At 41.7% G+C, this 21,588-nt stretch overlaps 1 protein-coding gene across 2 annotated transcripts; it reads left to right on the forward strand.

Annotated features, from left to right (window-relative positions):
• The first annotated feature begins 96 nt into the window (after positions 1-96).
• Positions 97-20,107, forward strand: DPH3 (diphthamide biosynthesis 3). Of its 2 annotated transcripts, XR_011976593.1 has the most exons (4): positions 130-342; positions 14,369-14,443; positions 15,509-15,625; positions 19,844-20,107. XR_011976593.1 is itself a non-coding variant. In XM_072651268.1 (3 exons), exons 1-3 carry the CDS (start codon positions 235-237, stop codon positions 15,572-15,574), a joined length of 249 nt encoding a protein of 82 aa, XP_072507369.1. In that variant the 5' UTR covers positions 97-234; the 3' UTR covers positions 15,575-20,107. The 2 variants fall into 2 exon arrangements, 1 of the variants encoding a protein (XP_072507369.1); XM_072651268.1 differs by having other exon boundaries at positions 97-342; positions 15,509-20,107.
• The last annotated feature ends 1,481 nt before the right edge of the window (positions 20,108-21,588 follow it).

Consider the following 21,588-nt stretch of genomic DNA (forward strand, 5'->3'; position numbering starts at 1 on the left):
CTACCTCGTGCTTCCTTCTCAGTCCCAAACAGTCTCCATGGTGACCTCCGTCCAGAGGCCCACACTCATTTCCGGGAGTCTCGCCGCTCCCATTGGCTGTCGGTCGGAAGCGCGTATGCGCGTGCGCTCCAGGCTTCTTGCCGGGCCGGAGCGGCCGGAAATCAAGGTCGCTGGCGTGGGCTGCTGGAGGCTGGGCTGGCCGGTGGCCGGAGCCGGCTAGTTACCGCCCCGACGATGTCGGTGTTTCACGACGAGGTCGAGATCGAAGACTTCGAGTACGAGGAGGAAACGGAGACGTATTTCTACCCCTGTCCCTGTGGGGATAACTTCGTCATCACCAAGGTAACGCCCGCGCCCCGGGGCCTGGGTGCAAATCCTGCAAATTCGCTCGCTTCCTGTCTGTGTGTCGGTCGGACTCCGGGCCTCGGTTACTCGTCTGTTAAATCCGGGGGTCGGCCGGAGGTTTCTACACCTCCGAGAGCTCATGAGGGGAGGCCCTTCAGGGTCAGAAGGTGGCCCCTTACAAGAGACCCCAGAGTCCTCCTTCCCACGCGTTTGTCTCGTGCTGACCAGAGGGTGACCGCGAGCCTGCCTCTCCTCCGCTCTGCCCCTCTGCCCAAACAAAACCGTCACCTCACTGACCTTCGGGAAGGTGACCAGGAGGCCAGGGCGGCGTTTGGGGGCGTCTAAAGGGGTGGCAGTGTGTTTAGAGTCTCTTTTCTACGAGAAGACCTCACCCCGAGACTTAGAGACGCCGGAGAACACGGAGCCCAGTCCGAGGATTTTCTGGTCCTCCTCCACGAAAGGGTGACTGGATTCCTCCCCGTGGTCCGTCCCCCTTCTCCAGTTATCAGTTATCACTCTGTCTTGAAGTTATCCATTTTTGTTGTGGGTTTTCAGATTTTCCCGTTATCAGGAACGTGAGAAATAGCAGCCAAGCTGGACTTATGAAACTGTGAATCCCCTTGGATTCGGAACTTGTTTTTTTTGAAAGTACGGTTTAGATTTAGCAGGTAGTACCAACACTGCCCTACTTGTCTGTGTTTATTCTGGACTTCTCCCTCCGCTCCTTTGTATCTTGTATTTTTTAAGTGTTTCATGGATAGAGCTTTTCTTTTGGGGGGGGTCTCTATGACTCCTTATCCCTCTTCCTTGGCTTTACCCTCTAGAATCCTTATTTTCTTACCCTCCCCTCACATTTTCTCTAATCCAGTCACTTTGGCTTCCTAATTTCTTTGTGTCTGAGGTGCAGTCTCTCACCTCCCTACTTCTTAACACCCACTGGCCCCCATCCTTGAAATATTCTCCCTCTTCATTTCTGTGTCTTAGAATCCTTAGCTCCCTGCAGAACTTACCTGGTTGGCCACAGACCCAACCATGCTCATTAACTCTAATCGTTTTCTGACATGCTGAGCATGTACCTCCTCCCCTTTCTACCTCTAGGAACACTAATCAAATCAACTTTCCCATTACTTCTGGAAAGGGCAAGTTGGTGAATCGATCTGTTTACTCAGGCGGCATCTCTGGGACTTCGCACAATTTAGCACTCTTTCCATTGTTCCCCAGGATGGCTTGTTTTCTTATTTTAAGGGCTAGAGACTATTCCACCTTTGTATTTATGTCTGTTGTGCTTAGCCTATTCCTGACAATTAACAAGTACTCCATAAATACTTTTTTCCTAATTCAACATAATCTCTCTCCCCCATCCCCCATCCTTCCCCTGTAACAAGTAAGTAAACCAAAGTAAAACACATTTATATTTTGGTCGTGTTGGACAGGGAGGTCTCACTTTGCACCTATAACTCATCAACTGTGCCAAGAGGTAGAAGCATGCTTTGAGGAATCATGTTCAGTCATCACATTGATCAGAGAGCTCTGAAGTCTTTGAAAGGTGTTTTTCTTTATGTATTGTAGTCATTGTATAAATTGTTGGCTCTGTCATTCAGCACCAATTTCTCCAGTTTCTTCCCAGGTTTCTTTGAAGCTAGTCTTTCCCTCAGTTTTTATATCCCAGTAAGAAAATCTTTCATAACCAGCATCAATAAGCATTCATGAAGTGTTTACTATATTAGGCCCTGGCGTAAAAGGGGATACAGAGAAGGAAGAACACAGTCCTTTCTCTGAAGGAGCTCACATTCTAATGGGGGAGACAACAAGGAACAACTCCGTATGTGGGCAGCTAAAGAGTATAGTGATAAAATGCTGGACTCAATTCAGATCCTCCCCCAGTCACTTGCTAGCTGTATGACACTAAGTGAGTTGCTTAACCTCAGCTGCAGTTTCCTCATCTGTAAAATTGATAGTAAAAGTACCTACCTTACAGGTTTGTTTTAAGGATTAAATGAAATAAAATTTGTAAAGACCCTTTTACAAACCTTAAATTGCTATGGAAATGCTAACTTGTACATAAGTGGGAGGGAATTTCCAAGGGAAAGTACAGCAGTGGAGCTTGGGGAGGCAGGAGAGGCAGTAGAAAGGATTTGAGCTGAGTGTTGGGGGCAACTCGGAAGCAGGGAGGAGGGAAGAGAGCATTTAGGCATGGGAGATAGCCCATGCAAAGGTATTGGGATAATGTATGGAGTGTGATGTGTCATGGGTAAGGAGCAAGTAGGCTAGGAAGCTGGATTGTAGATTTTGTGGAGGAGTTAGGTATAAGGAGTTGAGGAAGGTAGAAAGCGGCCACGTAGAAAGGCCTTTAAATGCCAAAGAAAGTATTTCATATTTTATCCTGGAGGTAATAAGGAGCATTTTATTGAGTGTATTGTGTGCTGTTGGCAGGGGGCGCGTGATATTGTCAAACCTACACTTCAAGAAAAAATCACTTTGGCAGCTGAATGGTGGATTGATTGGAGTGGGAAGAGAGTTGAGAAATCCAGGCAAGAGGTAATGAGGTGGTGGTTGTGTGAGTGGAGAGAATTGTTGTGAAGGTACAAACAGTAAAATTAGGCAACAGATTAGACATGTGGGTTAAGTAAGAATAAGGAATCTAGGATTACACTGTGGTTACCAGCTTGGGTAACTGGGAAGATGGTGGTGTCCTCAGCACTAATAAGGAAGTTTTGGAGTGGGGAAAGTTTGAGGGTAAAGATGAGTTCTGTTTTGAACATATCAAGTTGGAAATGCCTATTGGACACTCACTTGGAGATGTCTGACTGGTACTTAAGGATACACAGCAGGAGCTGGGAGAGAGACCTGAGCCAGATCTATAGAATTTGCACAGAAATGGTCATTGACTTCATGGGAGCTGGTGAGATTACCAAGTTAAAGAAAAAGAGAAAAGGACCCAGGACTGATATGTGGGGGATGACCATGGTTAGTAGATAGGACCTGAATGAGGGTCTAGCAAAGAAGACTGGGAACTGGTTAGATAGGAGGAGAATCAGGAGAGAGCAGTCATAAAAAAAAGAAAAGAGTGTCATCAACTGTACCAAAGGCTGCAGAGAGGTCAAGAAGGATGAGGACTGACAAAAGGCCATGAATTTGGACAGTTAATAGAGAATTGGTAGCAGAGAGGATAGTTGGATTGAATGATGAAGGAGGTTGGGAGCCAGGTTGTAGAAAGAGAGTGACAGGAGAGGAATTCGAGGCACCAATGTAGATGGCTTTCTCCGGGAGAAAGAGAAGAGACATAACACCACCAGAGCTAGGCAAGAATGGTAAGAACAAGTCAGGGTTTTTAAAAGATGAGAGAAATGTGGAAATATTTGGCAGTAGGGAAGGTAGTGAGAGATTAGCTATAAGAGGGAGAGTGGGTATGATAGTGAGGGCAGGCTTCTGAAAAAAGACAGGAGCAGTGGAATTCCAAGTATATCCAGGGAGAAAGCCTGTCTCTTCATGTGAGACTAGAGTGAAGGAGGAGATAAGTGAGGAAAGATGTCTGAGCGTTGTGAGATGAGAATGGGGAGCTTTTGGTGAATATCCTCAACTTTTTCTCCACACATAGGAGAGAACGTGGGGAGGAGATGCCTTGAGAGGCTTGAGAGATCTGGAATAGCTCCTGCAGGATTATGAATGCATCAGTGAGTAGTAGAATTGCTGCCCTAACGAGCCATATAAGATGAGGGGATCATACATTTTGGAGTTGACCCAGTCAGCATGTTTGCATTATTTCAGCAGCATGGGAATAGGTGTAGATGGTGGGGGTGATCTCAGCTTGGGGTTTGGCAAAGCATGATCAGTAACAGGAGAGGGGTCCAAGGGACTTGAGAGTAGAGGACAGCTTAAAGTTGTTTCACCAAGGGTTTGAGGTAGGGAAAGGGAAAGGAGAGAGTCGTCAGTGTAGGGATGCTGGGTGGCCTGGAGAAAAGGGAGGACCAAGAGTAGAGCTAGACTTTGGAAGACAATAGGAAAAGGTGAAATAATAGAAGATTATGATCAAATGAAAGAATTTCAGAGTTTGTGAACATGGAAATGAAAGGTTAGGTGATGGTTAGATCAATGGAATGGCCATCTCTGTATGGCTGAAGTAGAGTTGAGTGCAGGTCAGGAGAAGTCTATGGGTGTATCTCACACAAAGTGAGATTGTGCTAAGACTTTAGCCTGAAAGGGCCAGGGTCACACATTGCATCTTGGGCCATCTCCAGTCATCCTGATGAATATCAGGCCACTGGACCCAGATGTCTCAGGAGAAGAAAGTGAGGTTGGGGACCTTGCATAACCCTCCCTCACTGAAATCAAAGTCAACTGCAAGTCATGTCACCATCTTGATGTCGGTCCTTTTCAAGAATGAAGGACAAACACAACAACATGGGAATTAAGTAGATGTGAGGAATTGGGAAGTTAAGGCAATAACATTTCATTACATTCATATACTTTAACTTGTTAAGCCATTCTCCAATCACTTTTTTTTTAGTTCTTTGCTACAACAAAACATGTTGCTCTAAGTATTTTTGGGTGTATGGGTTCTTACCCCTTGTCAGGCAGTGGTAGTAGTACTAGATTAAAAGTTTTTTATAGTATTGAGATATTGTTCAAAGTTGTTTTCTAAAATCATTGCATCAATTTACAGTTTCCCCAATAGTGCATTAGTGTGCCTGCCTTCCCACAGATTCCTAACATTAGACTATTATGGTCGTTTATTCCATTGATGTCTTGTGTACCTACTGTATTCCATTGATCCATCACTCTGTTTCTCTGCCAGTACTCAATAGTTTTGATGATTACCACTTTGTAATACAGTTTGAGATTTGGTACAGTTAGGTTACCTTCTTTCACTGTTTTTTTAATTCCCTTGATATTCTTGACGTTTTGTTCTTCCAGATGAATTTTATTATTTTTTTTATAGTTCTGTAAAATAATTTTTAGTAGTTTGGTATGGCACGGAATAAGTAAATTAATTTAGGTAGAATTGTTATTTTTATTATATTGTTTCAGCCTACCCATGAACAATTTGTATTTTTCTAGTTGTTTAGATCTTTTATTTGTGTGAAAAGTGTTTTGTAATTATGTTCATACAGTTCCTGAGTTTGTCTTAGCAGGTAGACTCCATAGTCTACAGTTATTTTAAATGAAATTTCTCTATCTCTTACTGGTAGACTTTGTTGGTAATGCATAGAATGCTGATGATTTATGTGTATTTGTTTTATATACAGAAACTTTGCTGAAGTTGTTAATTATTTCAACTAGTTTTAGTTGATTCTCTGGGAGAATCTGCCAAAGAGTGGTAGTTTTGTTTCCTCGTTGCCTATTCTAATTCCTCCATGTCTCTTTCTTCTGTTATTGCTAACATTTCTAACACAGCATTGATAGTGGTGATAATGGGCATCCTTGCTTCACCTCTGATCTTATTGGGAAGGCTTCTAGCTTATCACAATTACAAATAATGCTTGCTGATGGTTTTAAATAGATACGATTTATCATTTTAAGTAAAACTCCATTTATTCCTGTGCTCTCTAATGTTTTTAATAGGAATGGGTGCTGCATTTTATTAAAAGCTTTTTCAGTATCTATTGAGATAATCATATGATTTCTGTTGGTTTTGTTATTGATAGGGTCAGTTATGCTGATAGTTTTTCCCGTTTTGAACCACTCCTACATTCCTGGTATAAATCCCATCTGGTCATGGTGTAAGATCCTTGTGATATATTGCAGTAATCTCCTTACTGGTATTTTATTTAAAATTTTTGCATCAATATTCATAAGGGAAAGTGGATTATAATTTTCTTTCTTTGTTTTGCTTCTTCCTGGTTTAGGTATTACCAATTTATTTGTTTCATAAAAGAAATTCAGTAGGACTCCTTTGCCATTCCCTGCCCCCACCCCCCCCAAATTGTTTGTATAGTATTGGAATTAATTATTTAAATGTTTGGTAGAATTCACTTGTAAATTCATGTGGTCCTGGGTTTTTTTTTCCTTAGGGAGTTCATTGATGACTTCAATTTCTTTTTCTAAAATGGGATTATTTAAGAATTCTGTTTCTCTTCTGCTAATCTGGGCAATTTATATTTTTCTAAATATTCATCCATTTCACTTAGATTGTCAGGGTTATTGGCATATAATTGGGCAAAATAGCTCTTGATAATTGCTTTTATTTTATCTTCTTTGGTGGTGAATTTACCTTTTTCTTTTTTAAAATCAAATTAACTAGTAGTTTAATCTCTTTTATTGTTGTTTTCCCATAAAGCCAGTTCCTAGTTTTATTAGCTCAATGGTTTTCTTACTTTCAATTTTATATTAATCTCTCCTTTGATTTTCAGAATTTCCAATTTGGTGTTTAATTGGGGATTTTTAATTTGTTCTTTTTCCAGTTTTTTTAGTTATATATCCAATTCATTGATTCACTTTTTCTCTATTTATTGATATAAGAGTTTAGAGATATACATTTTCCCATAAGGTACTACTTTGACTGGATCCCATAAATTTTGGTATGTTGTCTCATTGCTTTTATTCTTTAATGAAATTATTTATTGATTCTATGTTTTGTTCTTTGATCCACTTATTCTTTAAGATTAGATTACTTAGTTTGCAATTACTTTTACTCTATCTTTCCATGATCCTTTATTGAATGTAATTTTTATTGCATTATGATCTGAAAGGATCCTCTTAATATATCTGCCTTTCTGCATTTGATTATGGGGTTTTTGTATCCTAATACATAGTCAATTTTTGTATAAATGCCATGTACCACAGAGAAAAGGGTATATTCCTTTCTGTTCCCATTCAGTTTTGTCCAGAGGTCTTTCATATCAAACTTTTCTAAAATTCTATTTACTTCTTTAACTTCTTTCTTGTTTATTTTGTGGTTAGATTTATCTAGTTCTGAGAGGGGAAAGTTGAATGGTTTTTCTGCCTGTTTCCTCCTATAATTCATTTAACTGCTTTAAAAATTTGGATGTTGTACCATTTGGTGCTTATGTGTTTACTATTGATATTACTTCATTATCTATGGTACCCTTTTGCAAGTTGTCATTTCCTGCCTTATCACTTAATTAGAACCATTTTTTTTTTTTTTTTGCTTTGTGTGAGATCATGATTGCTATCCCTGATTTTTTTTTTTTTACTTTAACTGATGCATAACAGATACTTCTCCATTCCCTTACCTTTACATTGTGTATGTTCCCCTGCTTCAAGTGTATTCTTATAAACAACATATTATAGGATTCTGGTTTTTAATCTATTCTGCTACATGCTTCTGTTTTATGAGTGGGTCCATCTCATTCACATTTATAGTCATGTTTACTGTGTATTTACCTCCACCCTATTTTTCCTCTCTGTCTCCTTCCCTCCCTCCCTCCTTTCCTTCCTCCCTGTCTCTTTCTCCTTTTACCTTATCTGTCTTCACCATTCTTTTGCTTCTGACCACTGCCTCCCCCATTCTATCCTCCCTTTTATCTGTCTCATCCCCCCTTTTCCTACTTCCCTGTAGGGTAAGATACCCAACTGAATGTGTGTGTTATTTCTTCTTTGTGCCAGTTGTAATGAGAGTAAGGTTCAAGTGATTTTCCATGCCACCCCCAGCCCACTCTTATCTTTCCTTCCACTAGAATAGGCTTTTCGTGCCTCTTTCTGTGAGATAATTTACCTCATTCTACCTCTATTTTTGCCCCCTCCAATGAAATCCTCTTTCTTATCCCTTTAATTTTGTTTTTGTTTTTTTTGGATGTTATTCCATCAAACTCAGTTTATATTCTCACCCTTTACTATGTATACTTTCTCTAACTATCCTAAGAGTGATACAGTTCTTAAGAGTTAGAAGTATCATCTTCCCACGTAGGGTTATAAATAGTTTAACCTTATTGTCTCCCTTATGTTTTCTCTTTCCTGTTTACCTTTTTATGCTTCTCTTGAATCTTTTATTTGAAAGTCAAATTTTCTATTCATCCTTGAGATTCTTGAAAGTCTTGTGTTTCATTGAATGTCTATTTTTTCTCCGAAAGATTATACTCAGTTTTGCTAGGTAGGTGATTCTTAGTTGCAATCCAAGTTCCTTTGCCTTCCAGAATATCATATTCCAAGCCTTCTGATACTTTAATGTAGAACCTGCTGCCTTGTGTAATCCTTACTATGGCTGCTACATGATACTTGAATTGTTTCTTTCTGACTACTTGCAATATTTTCTCCTTGACCTGAGAGTTCTGGAACTTGGCTATAATATTCCTGGGAGTTTTCATTTTGGAATCTCTTTCAGGAGATGATTGGTGGATTCTTTTAGTTTCTGGGTATTTTTTCCTGTCCTCTGGTTCTGGAATATCAGGGCAGTTTTCCTTGATAATTTCTTAAAATATGATATTCAGGCTCTCTTTTTGATTGTGGCTTTCAGGTAGTCTAATAATTCTTAAATTACCCCTTCTGGATCTATTTTCTAGGTCAATTGTTTTTCCAGTGAGATATTTCACATCTTCTTTTATTTTTTCATTCTTTGGATTTTGTTTGATTGACTCTTGATGTCTCATGGAATCATTAGCTTCCATTTCCCCAGTTCTTATTTTTAAGGAGTAATTTTCTTCAGTTAATTTTTGTACATCCTTTTCTCCTTGGTTAATTCTATTTTTTAAGGAGTTATTTTATTCAGTGGATTTTTGTACCTCATCTCCAGATGACATTCTCAAGGAGTTTAACCACAAAAGGGAGGAGAAATGTGGGACAATGGCTAGTGGAGATGGATGGATCAAGGGAGGGTTTTTTGAGGATAAAAAGAGACACAGGCTTGTTTGTAGGTCATAGGGAAGCAGTCAATGGACAGGGAGAGATTGAAAATTAATGAAAATGGGAATGATAGAGAAAGGGGGCAAGCTGGTAGAGATGATAGGATGGAATGGGACCACTTGTATGTAGAGGGGTTGGCCTTGGCAAGGAGAAATGCCACCTCATCATGTGAGACGGGTGAAGGGGGGGATTGTTGCAGAAGGCATCTGGGTGATGAGAAGTAAGGAGGGAAAGAAGGAGCTATCATCAAATGGCCTCAGTTTTTTCAGTAAAATACTTGCCAAAGTTCTTGGCTGACAGGGTACGTTGGGAGCCATGGGAAGCTTGAGGAGATATGAAGAGGTTTGGAGGAGCGGCTGTGGAGGTTGGGAGAGGGAGTTGATTAAGGAGGTGTAAAAGGATTGCCGAGCAGCAGTCAATTGAGGATGCATAACATAAATTTGCCAGGGACCAGTCAGCTGTGATTTTCTTTAGCTTCTGTTAGTGGCTTGTGGAGAGGAGAGAAAGCAGGGGATTGTGGGAACGATCCAAAGTTGAGATTTGGCAGCAAGAGGACAAGGGCCTCAGGAGAAGAGAACAGTGAAGATTTGAAATAGTCAACAAGTGGTCCTGGCACAGAAGGGAGGAGGATAGTTAGTGTAGTGGTTGTTTCAGTCATGTCTGACCCTATTTGAGATTTTCTTGGCAAAGATACTGGAGGGGTTTGTCATTTCCTTCTCCAGCTCATTTTGCAGATGAGGAAACTGAGGCCAACAGGGTGAAGTGACTTGCCCAGGGTCACACAGCTACTAAGTGTTTAAGGCTGAATTTGAATTCATGAAGTTGAATCTTCCTCATTCCAAGCCCAGTGCTCTAACCACTGCACCACCTAGCTGCCTCCTAGTTCAGGAGTCATGACCTGAGAAAGAACTAAGCAGGGGTCAAGAGATTAGAGCTCGTAGTGTTGAAGTACAGGGTTTGGGAGAGGAAGTGGGAGGGGTGGAATGACAGCAGATATTAATCAGATAAAGTAATTTCAGAGTTTGTAGATATGGAAGTGGTATGTTTGTGGGTGATGGCAGAATCAAGTCTTATGACTGTCTTTTATGGAGCTGAGGTAAAATGAAGGAGTAGGTCACATGAAATGAGCAAGCTGAGGAGGTGTGAGATTGGAATGTTTTAGGAGGGAATATCTGTGTATGTTTTAGGAAGGAATACGAATGTGTGTATGTTGAACTCCGCTAGTAGGAAAGCAGGAGTTGAGTAGGAGAGAAAGACTGTGAGCCAGGCCCTGAATTCATTGAGGAAAAGACAGCAGCTACTAGAGTGTTAATTGGATGGTAGAGATGAATTTAATGAATTAAAGACCTGGCAGAGTGAATGGCATTTCTTATTTAGATTTTCTTTTCGGTGATCTGTGAATCTGAGTATTTTATATTTTTGCAAATATCATCTATTTATCAATTTTGTTGGCAGCTAAGAGGTGGAGTGAATACAACTCTGTACCTGGAGTCGGGAAGACCTAAGTTCAAATTCTGCATCAGCTACTTACTGGCTGTGTGACCCTCACTTTGCCTCAGTTTCCTCTTCTGTAAAATGGGTATAAATATAGGCCCAACTTTCCAGGATTGTTGTGAAGATCAAATGAGTTAATATTTGTAAAAGGCTCTGTAAATGGTAGCCATTATTGTCACAGTTGAGCAGTATAGTTTCTTATTTTCTTCTTCATTTGTTGTGAATTTTTTTCTCTTTTTATGTTGGCAGTTTGGTTTTCCTCCCTTTTGCAGGGATCAAGTTAGCTAATGGTTGGTCTTTTCAATGTTTCAAAAGAACCACAAAGTTTGCTTACTGGTGTTATATGTTATATCCCCTAGGCATCCCTACTCATCCCCACCTTTAAAGAGAACAGTCAAAACCAAGTTTGAATGAAAGACAAAAGTATAAAATTAACAACCAAAAGTCCAGGAAGAGAAAACAATTCCTGACTCCAACCAAGGGCTTACTCTTACCTCCTCTGCCACTCTGCTGAAATTAGAATGAGATCTTCTGGAGCCAGAGTGGAAGTTCTTAGAACAAGGAGATTGTCAGTTTCTCCAGCCCTTTCAAATTTCTTGGTTTGCCATCATGTGACTCTGCAAATGAGCATGTGGTAGCCTTGTGTCAGTTCTCAGAAGGAAAAATTGGATACCTACACAAGACTTACACTTTGGACAGGTGTATCCTTATCAGAGAGTACTCTTTACAGCTGGCTATAGAGAGCAGGACCTGTACTACTACAGATCTCCATATAAGGGTCTAGAATGAGGTGATGAAGTGACAGGTACCCAATGGGGCTGGTATGGCAGCTGCAAAAATGGTTTCTCAGCTTTCCATTTTTGTACATATAAGAAAAGCTGCATCTTTCATTGTGTGCTAAACATACTGCTTCCTTTGGAAGGCATTTTAGAATAGTGGTTGGGGGGAGCACCTGCTTCTAGATCTACACATTGGGGTATATAAACATAGTATCTACTTGAGAGTTAGTGTGGCAGGTGAATGTTTCCTGTTTTACTCAAGGTAGACAAATGATGACATGAAGCATCTGGGCTCTGATGGATGGACACTTTATCTGTAGAGTTTGTGGGTTAAGGGGGTCCCCATCAGAGCTGAACTTAGAGGTAGAAGTAAAAACCAAGGGACGCTTAACACTTCAAAGATAGCTGCCAATTATCTGGAAATGACATTGAGTATTCTCTCATATAAGGAATTAGAGGCCTCACAGAGGTGTTAATGGATTCCCCTCCCAGGGCCTAATTGTGAAATCTTAACTTAGGCTCCTTATGGCAAGGAGAACAAACTTCCAATACACAGTGAACCTAACAAGGCCCTATTTATTAATATAGCTATGTATAAATGTATGTGCTGTCATACAGTATGGCAAACCATTGATTTATTTATACTCCTCTTAGGACAGAACTTGCTAAAGAATCCTAAAATGCAAAATGATAACAATCTATCCATACTAAGGTCGTAGAAACTTCAAAGACCAGATGCTATGGAAAGTATGGCAGCAGTTAAAGGTTTGTTGGCTCTGACACACAACTCAGATTCAAAAGCATTGTGGCTGAGAAGATGAAACCCAGCAGGGATAAAAACCTCTCCCCAAAAAGCTGTGCCCCAGTACAGTGAAAGGTACCAGTGCAAGGGAGGAGTCATGATTAGAGAGCAGTTTTTAAAAAGATCTGAGAATTTTCGTGTATTGCAAGCTCAGAATGAATCAGCGGTGTGATGTGGCAAGCCCCCAAATCCTAGCTTAATCAGAAAGGCAGTCTGGCAGAGTGAATAGGGCACCAAATGTGGAGTCAGGCAGACCTGGATTAAAATCTTGCATTATCTGTGCTTCATTTCCCTCACCTGCAAAATGGGGAGGGGTGGATTCAGTGACCTTATGATCTTGGCCTTGGTTTCATTAAGTGAGACATAGTTTCCAGGCATCAGGACTGGTGTGATACTTGCCTGTACTTTGCCTTCAACAGAACTCACCTGGAGTCCTGTGTTCAGTTGTGAACCTCAGTTTATGGAGAAGGCTGATAAACAAATGTGCCTAGAGGGGGGTTGCCAGAACAGTGGGGGAATGACTTGAATCCCTGTCATATTAAGATCTGTTGTAAAAGAAGCCTCAGGGGAGACATGATAACCAGAGTCAAGTGTTTGTAGAGCTGTTGTGATGAAGGGACATTCTCTTTTGTTTGGCCCTAGAGATCAGATCCAGTAGTGTTTGGGTGTTGCAAGGAGCCCAGTTTAGACTGGATGTCAGGAAAAACCTCCTCATACTTAGAGCTCTCATGTTCAGTGGGCTGCCTGGATTGGTGCTGCTGGGGTGCCCTGTCTCCTAAAAAGTCTTGAAACAGAAGCCAGATGCCCATTGTGGTCCCCAGGGTCACTTCTCAGAACATGGAGTCTTCGATGTGATACACAGACACACACAGACACAGACACACACACACACCCATTATGTTAGGCCTGGGCCTGGACCTATAATTTTCTAACAAGCTCAGTGTCATCCTAGGCATCACACTTGCATTCACCTCCCCGTAGATATACTACTGTACAATCTGTTAGCAAGTCTTGTGGTTTTACCTTCATAACCTCTGTCCTATACAAAGCTACTGCCCTCATCACCTTTTGTCTGGACTATTGAATAGCCTTCTCATTACTCTTTGTCTCCTGTCTCTCCACCTTCCAGTCAGTCCACCCTCCACTTAGATGCCAAAGAGATTTTCCTAATGTATAGGTAGGTCTCTTCCCCCCCCTCCCCCCCCCCCATCCCTAGCACATACTCTGTAAACTCCCTTGGGTCCTTTTTACCAACAGAATCAAATCTAAAGACCTCAAATCTTTAAAATCCTTCACAATCTGGCTCGTTTTTCTTTTTCCTGCCCTCCTGAGAGCAGACACGACCCTCCCATCTCCTGTCTCCCAGTCTTGCACTGCCCTCCCATAACGTGAATGCCTTTTCCCTTCATCTCCACCCCCCGTCTCTGGGTCAGACTCAGCCCCTCCTTGGCGTCCTGCTGCCTTCCCTTCGTTACATAAATCTTGCGCGTACCCCTTTTTTGGCATATTGTCTCCCCTTTTAGCGTGTGAGCTTCCTGTGGCCAGGGGCCTGGGCTTTGTGTCTTCCTTCGTGGAAGAAGGCCCCGAACATCGTACGTGCTTAATCACTGGCTATTGGCCGATGGCCTGGGTCCGTGCGGAGAGTCCAGCGGGACCCCTGACCCCGGGCCGAGCGCCCCTCCCCAGGATGGCTTTGAAGTGTGTAAAGTGAAATGCATGGGGTCGCGAAGGGAGCCCGCTCTGGTGCGGTGTAGTTTTCAAAGAAAAGTTCCCGGGTCCCAGGTGAAGAACCCCGGCGGCCCCCCAGGGGTTAAAAGGGCCGGCGGGGCCGGAGGGCGGCGGGGCAGGAGGGCGGCGGGGCAGCGGGCGGGGGCAGATGCGCGGTCTGAGCGGAGCCGCTGCGGATGCTTCTCCCGCCCCGGCGGCTGCCATGGCAACCGCCCGGCGGCGGCGGCGGCTCGGCGGCAGCCGGGCATGCGCAGAGGTGCGCGCCGGCCGGCTGGCCAGGCTGGCTGGGCTGGCTGGGGAAGCTTTGACGCAGTGCGGAGGTGGGCGGTTTGGCGCCAGGCTGCTGTCGCTGCTGCTCCGCCGTGCCGAGCTCTACTCTACGCGGGAGTAGCGAAGTTACTATTATTTGGTTCTGTCACAGGAAGATTTGGAGAACGGGGAAGAGGTGGCCACCTGTCCCAGCTGCTCCCTCGTAATCAAGGTGATCTATGACCGAGTAAGTCTTGTCCCTGGGGGCCGTCGGGGAGCCCCGGGGGTGCCAGCTTGGGCTGCGGGCTGGGGCGCTCACCTGGCTGGGGGGGGGCACGGCAGGCCCCGGGGTCCCCATCCTTGGCAGAGCCCGGCGGGGCGCCCCTTGGCCCCCAGCCTCTCGATTAAGCACCTTCATCATCGATGCAGCCGCATAGGTGGCAGAGGTCATTGGTTTAGCTGGCAGAGTGAGCAGGGACCAGCCAGAGCTGGGCACACGCAGCCAAAATGGTGATTTCCATTTTCTTGTTCAGTTAATGACAGAAAAAAATTTTTGGTGTGTAATTCATTTTTTTTATCATGAGAAATATTATCAGGAAAGGGGGGGGTGGAAGGTAGGGGCCAGGGTTTGAAGCAGAACGGACAGCTCCAGATTGCAGAATCAGAAGGTGACGTGGAGATTCCGCCATAGCCAGCCTGACAACAGGCTGATTGACGTACTGGAATATTGAACTAATGGGGCTTTACTGTAAATAAAACTAAATTTAAGCCATTTTTAACCAATATTCAAAGAATTTGGAGGGTAGTTGCACACATTTTAATTCTGTAGATATTTTAAATGGTTATCCATAATTTACAGCTTTTATTTTAGGAATATGTACAAAAAGTAAGTAAAGGAGCATTTTAAATTCATTTCAACAGGCATTAAGGGTCTCCTGTGTGCCAGTCAAGGCATTGGTGATACAAAGACAAAAACATAAATCTCTGGGCTCAGGGAGCTTACATTCTATTGCATGACGTATGTGTATATATATCTAAGGAGTGGCGGTTTGGAAATAAAAGATGCAGATGTTTAGTTTTTCTTTTTTTTTAATAAATTGAAGAGCTTTTAAAATCAAATATGCATTGAAGTTTGAGGATGGATGACTTCTTGAACATGGATTTAAATTTTAATGGTGCTACAATGTGATTAATGAATGGAAAACATTTTTTAAAACCTAAGTTGATAGTATTGAAAAATGTGATTTTAATATTATTGAACAAAAAGTGGTTTGAATACTTATTGGTTAATGCTATTGTCTCTCTTTCTTAGGATCAATTTATGTGTGGGGAAACAGTCTCTGTACCTTCGACCAGCAAAGAGTTAGTTAAATGCTGAAGAAAGCTTTGAAAACCTAATTTATGCCAAATAACCAAAGGATGTGCCCAGGTGGATATTAAAAGTGAAACTGAAAACTTCTGAATAACAAGAGGGGCTTTTGGCTTTTTGTTTTTGCTTCCTTGCAGTGTATTGCAAAGCATAGCTTCTTTATATCAATTGCCACATTAATCTTGAAAATAAAGAACTGAATTGACAGAGGGTACAAACCAAGATTTTTGTAATCAAACTTGAGTCTTAGTTTCAGTCGAAATTTTTCATTTTCCAGAATTCAAAAGAAGAATTTCAAATCAGTGTATGATGTTATAGTTCAATCATTTATATTGTCAAACCTATTAACTTTGATATTTGTTCTTTGCAAAATATCATCTACCTCCATAAATCAATATTAGTCACTGATGCCCATGTAATTGGCTTCAGTAGCAGAAACCTTGTCACAGTAGCTGAATTGTAACAGTGCTAGGTGTGTGCGTTGTCATCTTGCTTTCTGTCATATCCTAATTTCATTAAGTAAAAGCAATGGATATGAAGAGGAAAATAAGTGACCTTTATCCTCAGAGGATAAAAGTCTTCTGTGTCTTAGATACTAGAAACAAGACTCAATGCGAAATCGCAAGAGACCTTGGAATTCTTATGTCATGCTTCCTGAAAACCAAGAGGAGCATAAAAAGGCAAGCATTAGGGCTTGATGATAAGAATAAAGTGGTGACCAAAGGGAAAAAAATGAAAGGTGCAAACCCTGTTGAGTCAGGAAGTGAACCAGTTGATTATTCCAAACCAGAACCCATGGTGTCCCTCTGTCTTATCATTTTCTAAAAGTAAAAGCCAGAGTAATTGCACGAAGGAAGGTGGCTTTGTGTATTTTGGTACCATTACAACATTGTGTCCACTGCATGTATAAAAGGTGAAGCATCTCCATTAACCATACCCATTGCTGAAGATCATCTCTAAAATGTGAGTGAGGCCCGTTGTGGATGACAGCACTAGTAAAGACACATTTGAGGCAGGTGTCATTTATGTGATTTTTACAACCAAGTCAGATCCTAGTAGCCCTAAAAGAGGAAGCTTGCGATGGAAGGAGGAAAAAAAAAAGACATGTGGACAGTCTTTGATGATGCAATGATAGTGGTGAGAAATTAGAGCCGTTTGTGAGGAAATTGGAAAATCCACAACTCATGAAAGGCGTGAATCATCTTCCCTGTGAATACTAAGTTAGCAAACATGCATTGATGACTAAAAAGTTATTTTGGTATTGACTTCTGCAATTAGAAAAAGTGGCTTGCCAAAGTAGATTTTTGTTGCTGTTAGATGTGCTCTGCGTACTCATATTTAAATTAAAACATGTGCATGTTCTTCTTCTGCCTGTCAGTCCTACAAGGTATACACGAACTTAATAGACCAGGGGATGATAAGCTAAAAGTTGAGTATCTGAAGCACTTGGTTACATGGAGTGCAAAGGAATGTAACTGTTCTAGAAATATGGAAATGACATTTGAGGCAATAAGGAGCCCCCTTGCTGCATGGGACATAGTCACATACAAAAGCAAAGCTGGCCTTGAACACCAGTGGTGGCTTGGATAAAAGGAGCATCCACACTGACTCAGACTAGAATGGGCTACAGAGAAATGGATTGTCCTTCCAATCAGCGTTGATGTTTGTGTAAATGTTGGCTACCTTTGCTGTTATATCAACAACAGGCACCGAGTATAAAGGAAGAGGAAGAAACTGCTTGAGCCCATGAATCCTGCAAGAAGAGAAGCCTGGACAATATGAACTGTGAATGAATTGGGGACATATTAGATTGCCATAAGCAACTCTGTCCATAGCATTGGGCAGGTCTGCTGAGTTTGTTTGAGGGTCTGAACCACAGGGAAAAGTTCAAGTTCAGGGTTGTGTTTCTGACATGTTTCTGGTCGCCTAAAAATGAGATATTCTTGCCCATCCGTTTTGTCTTTGATTCCCTTGTAGTAGCCTTCTTGTTTGTTGTGTCCGTAGCTCTTGACCACCAGCCTAGCGGTTGCCATGCCATGCTGTGCTCCCTGGTGCTGGCCTGCCATAGCCACTCACCACAGCAGTGGGATGGAGACCCATTGAGGGACCTCGAGAAATTCTGAAGTGAGGAGTGAACAGATGAGATGTTAAGTAGTTGTCTGGGGCCTGACTAGGGCTAGGGACAGGGTGACGCTGCTGCAGTCAGGTAGTTCTGTGGCATGAGGCCATGCCAGCTCCAAAGATGGCTTTCCAGCTTTCCCTTTTTTTTTGTATAGAAAAATGTCCCAGCTCTGGCATGAGCTGAGGATCCTTCCTCCTTCCCATGATTCTCTGGATGGTTATTGGGCAGGGAAGATGTTACCTATTGCCTTTGCTTCTTCCCTGTGGAATCTGTACTATATAGTTGGTTAAGAGGGATGAGGATCATGGAATTGGAATGGCCTCCCTCTGACAAAGGGGATGTGGTGGATCTTACCTCTGATTCTAGATGCTGTGGGGTCATTTAGGCTGAGGTGGACATTTCCTGCCAAGTTGTAATTGAAGTGACCTTTTTGACCGGTTTTAGAGGTTAAAACAAAAAGTGAAAAGCAATTACAAGGTACCTGCAAAGTAGCAGACAATATGGGCTTGTGCTGAGACCTGGAAGACCTGCCCCTGAATGTTCTGGCAGTCAGTAGGACATCTTTGAACAGTGAGGATCAAAGGCCCTCTGATGGACATACTGGAAACTTGAGGTTTATACAAGGGAAGTCTATGCTATCTTAATTCTGTAGGGGAGGGAAGAAGTGATTCCTAATACTCAAAGACCCTAGCAGAGGGGTCGGGGGAAGGCCTAAATTATGAATTTATCAATGTATATGTATAAATGTGTGTATGCATATATATTCTATAGCAGGCATTATCAGTTTGGCTCCATTTCCAGAGGAAGGGTGGCACTTGGCATTTACAAAATTTGTAAACATCTTTATAGATAGTATAAGAAAGGTCATAAAAACCACCAAATAAATACTATGAAATGAATCACAGCAGTCATGGTTTAATGGGCCCTACGACATAGGTCCAAGAGCCTGGTGGGCATAGTAGAGGCTACAGTGTCTGAATTATGGAGAGGCCCCTTGTTGTCATCTCTGAGTGGCTATTGGGTTTCACTTTGGTTTGAGAATTAAGCCAGAACAGTATAGTAGAAATTGAGTGACATGAACTTTGGAATTTATTTCACAGGCACTGTAATAACAATAATAGCTCACATTGTGTAACACTTGATAGTTTGCAAAGGACTTTCCTCATGACGTTTTCTTAATAGTGTCCCTGATATGTTTTGTTCTTCTGTACCTGTATCTTTGTTAAACTAAATGTAAGTAGACGTAGAAATTTTGAATCTCCAAAGCATGTTGAGTGCTGTGCCCTTTCTAACCTTTTGTGTCCTAATGATTGGGGAGCTTCCTGTTTTAGGATTGGTATTTCTAAAGAGGGATTTGGGGAAGCAGGGTGGTACAGTACACTGTCCAACTAAGGGGTCTGGATTTGAGTTCTAGCTTTGTTACTTATTGTCCATGTGACATTTGGGTGACTCTTAGAACCTATCTAAGCATCAGATTCCTCATCTATTAAAAGGAGCAGGTTAGTTTAGATCCATGATTCTGTGAACTTAAATTTTTAAAAATTCCTTAAGTAATTTCAATGAACATAATTGTGTTTAATTGAATGTACTAGATGAACATGAGGACACCAGTCCAGCACCCATGGAAGTATCATCAGTGTGAGACTGAGGAGTGTATTCAGTGAGATTTACTCATTAGTCTGATTTCTTTGATCACCATATAAACTCATGGGTTTTTGTTAGCCTCCTATCCTCCATGCTCCTGCCCAGAAGAGTAGTCTTCACTACTCTTCAGGAAATAATGCTTTTGCAACTGAACTTAGTGTACTATGTTGTTTTTTAAAAAATTAGATTGGATTGGTAGTCTCAGTAATAATAATTAGTATTTATGTAGCACTCAGAGGTGTGGCATAGTGGACAAAAAGCTGGCTTTGGAGATGGGCAATCTGGGTTCAAGTCTCTGGCATTGGTTGTGTGGCTCTGGGCAGTGCCCAAGCCAAGTCTAGTTTATAAAATAGTGGCATATCGTTGTGGGGACAGAGCTTGGACTTGAGTTCTGTTTGTGCCACTTGAATCTGAGTCATGGCTATTCAAATGGAATCTATTTGAATGTCAGAATGTTCTTTTGAATGAAAGGAAAGTGCTTAATGTGTCTTATGTATCATTTTTCTTTTTAGAGTTGAACCTTTCCATCAACACTCAAGATCAGAGCGAATTTAAAATGTTGTGTATTATAGTAAGACCCCCCCCAATGACTGTCTCCCTTTATTAATAGCCTCCATAGGTCATTGATCTGCGAGGTCCCCAGTATATATGGTTACGTGGTGCCAGTGCTTTGCTCCTGTGACTTCACTTGTAAAGCAGTTGTTATTGCTGTCTCGACTCCAATATTATACCAAGACCGTATTGTGCAATAAAAGTATGTGTGTCTAAATGCAAAACAGCTTGATTGTTTTCATTGACTTTAAAACCAAGGTTTACGGATGCCTTTTTAGAACATGCCTTTTCCTGCCTCTCTGTTGAACCATCTCCTACAAAAAGGAAAAAGAGTGAAGCAGAAATCAGCAGCATGGGAGCCTTGTCTGAGAAAACAGACAGTCTTCTTTCTCTCTGGAGAAGTCTGCTGTTGCTGAGAGGAAGACAGAAAGCTCTCTGTTTGCAAGGCGTGGGCATTGTAGTTACTGGGGAATCTTTCCACTTCCATTGTTGTAAACATATCTGTGATTCTGTTCCTACTCACCTTGTCACATCATTTATAATCCTCCAGTGTTTCTCTGAATTCAGCACAGTCATTTCTTGCTATAGAATATTTCTTTATATTTTATCATTAGCCGTTTTGCAGTTGATGGGCGCTGATTTCACTGTTTTTGTTTTTTGTTTTTTTTTCAGGAATGTTTAAAATCAAATGAAAGGGCCTTCATTCAGATCCCAACCCTACAGTGTGAAGTGGGACCATGTCTCTTTATCTCCCTGGTCCTCGATTTCCTTATCTTTAAAATGAGGGGATGAAACTAAATGGCCTCTCAGATCCCCTCTGAGCTCTGAATCTGTGATGAAATGCTTGTTTCATCAAACAAATTGTTCTAGTGATGGTACAGTAATTGTCTATAGTGATTTTTCTTTGATTACAGTGCCTTTTGTTCTCCCCACAAGGGCAAAGCCATCTGAGATGTTAGACAGGAATTTACAAGTATTGTTGCCTGTCCCAAACTAAAGAGAAATGTGAACCCTGTGTTTTTAATAGAACCGTCTGCTTGGTGTGCATGTGCTCCCACACCCCTTGAAGCCATCAGAGAATCGGATGGACCAGTAATGGTACATGGAAGAAAAACTCTCACCTGGGCTTGATTTGGGGTGTGGTCTCAAATTTAAGCAGGTAGTTGAATTTTCCACCTTATCCAGGATGCCAGTTCGATAGCTCCCCCTAAGTGACAGCACCTGCAGATGTGAGTAATTAGAAGATTTTGGTTTTGTTTTTTTTTAACTGAAATTCCTCACTATTTCACACAAAGTAAATTGCTCATAATTATGTATTTGACTAGGAAATAATTTTGAAAATCATTTCTTGGTAAAAGTATATAAAGGGACTTTTAAAAGAAAATCGGTTTAAAATGCTTTCTATGCAAAATGTTTTAAATCTCCATTTTGCTTGCAGAATTTAAATCAATATTTGTTGAACTCTGCAGCATAGCACAGTTCTTGCCGTGGGGAATATGGGGAAATTCTTAGCAGAGTAACGGCACAAAAGTAAATTCTAGGAAAGCAAATCACTTTTGTCCTGAGACCACAGAGTTTAGAACTGCTGGCCAAAGCAATCAACGTGTTTGTGTATGCTTGCTTCTTCCCATGTAGAAAATCAGGCTGATGCTTGAATTATTACAAATTGAATTATTTATAAATTCTTGAATCTTATAAATCCTGT

The sequence above is a fragment of the Notamacropus eugenii genome, chromosome 3, assembly GCF_028372415.1.
Source record: "Notamacropus eugenii isolate mMacEug1 chromosome 3, mMacEug1.pri_v2, whole genome shotgun sequence".
Taxonomy (NCBI): Eukaryota; Metazoa; Chordata; class Mammalia; order Diprotodontia; family Macropodidae; genus Notamacropus; species Notamacropus eugenii.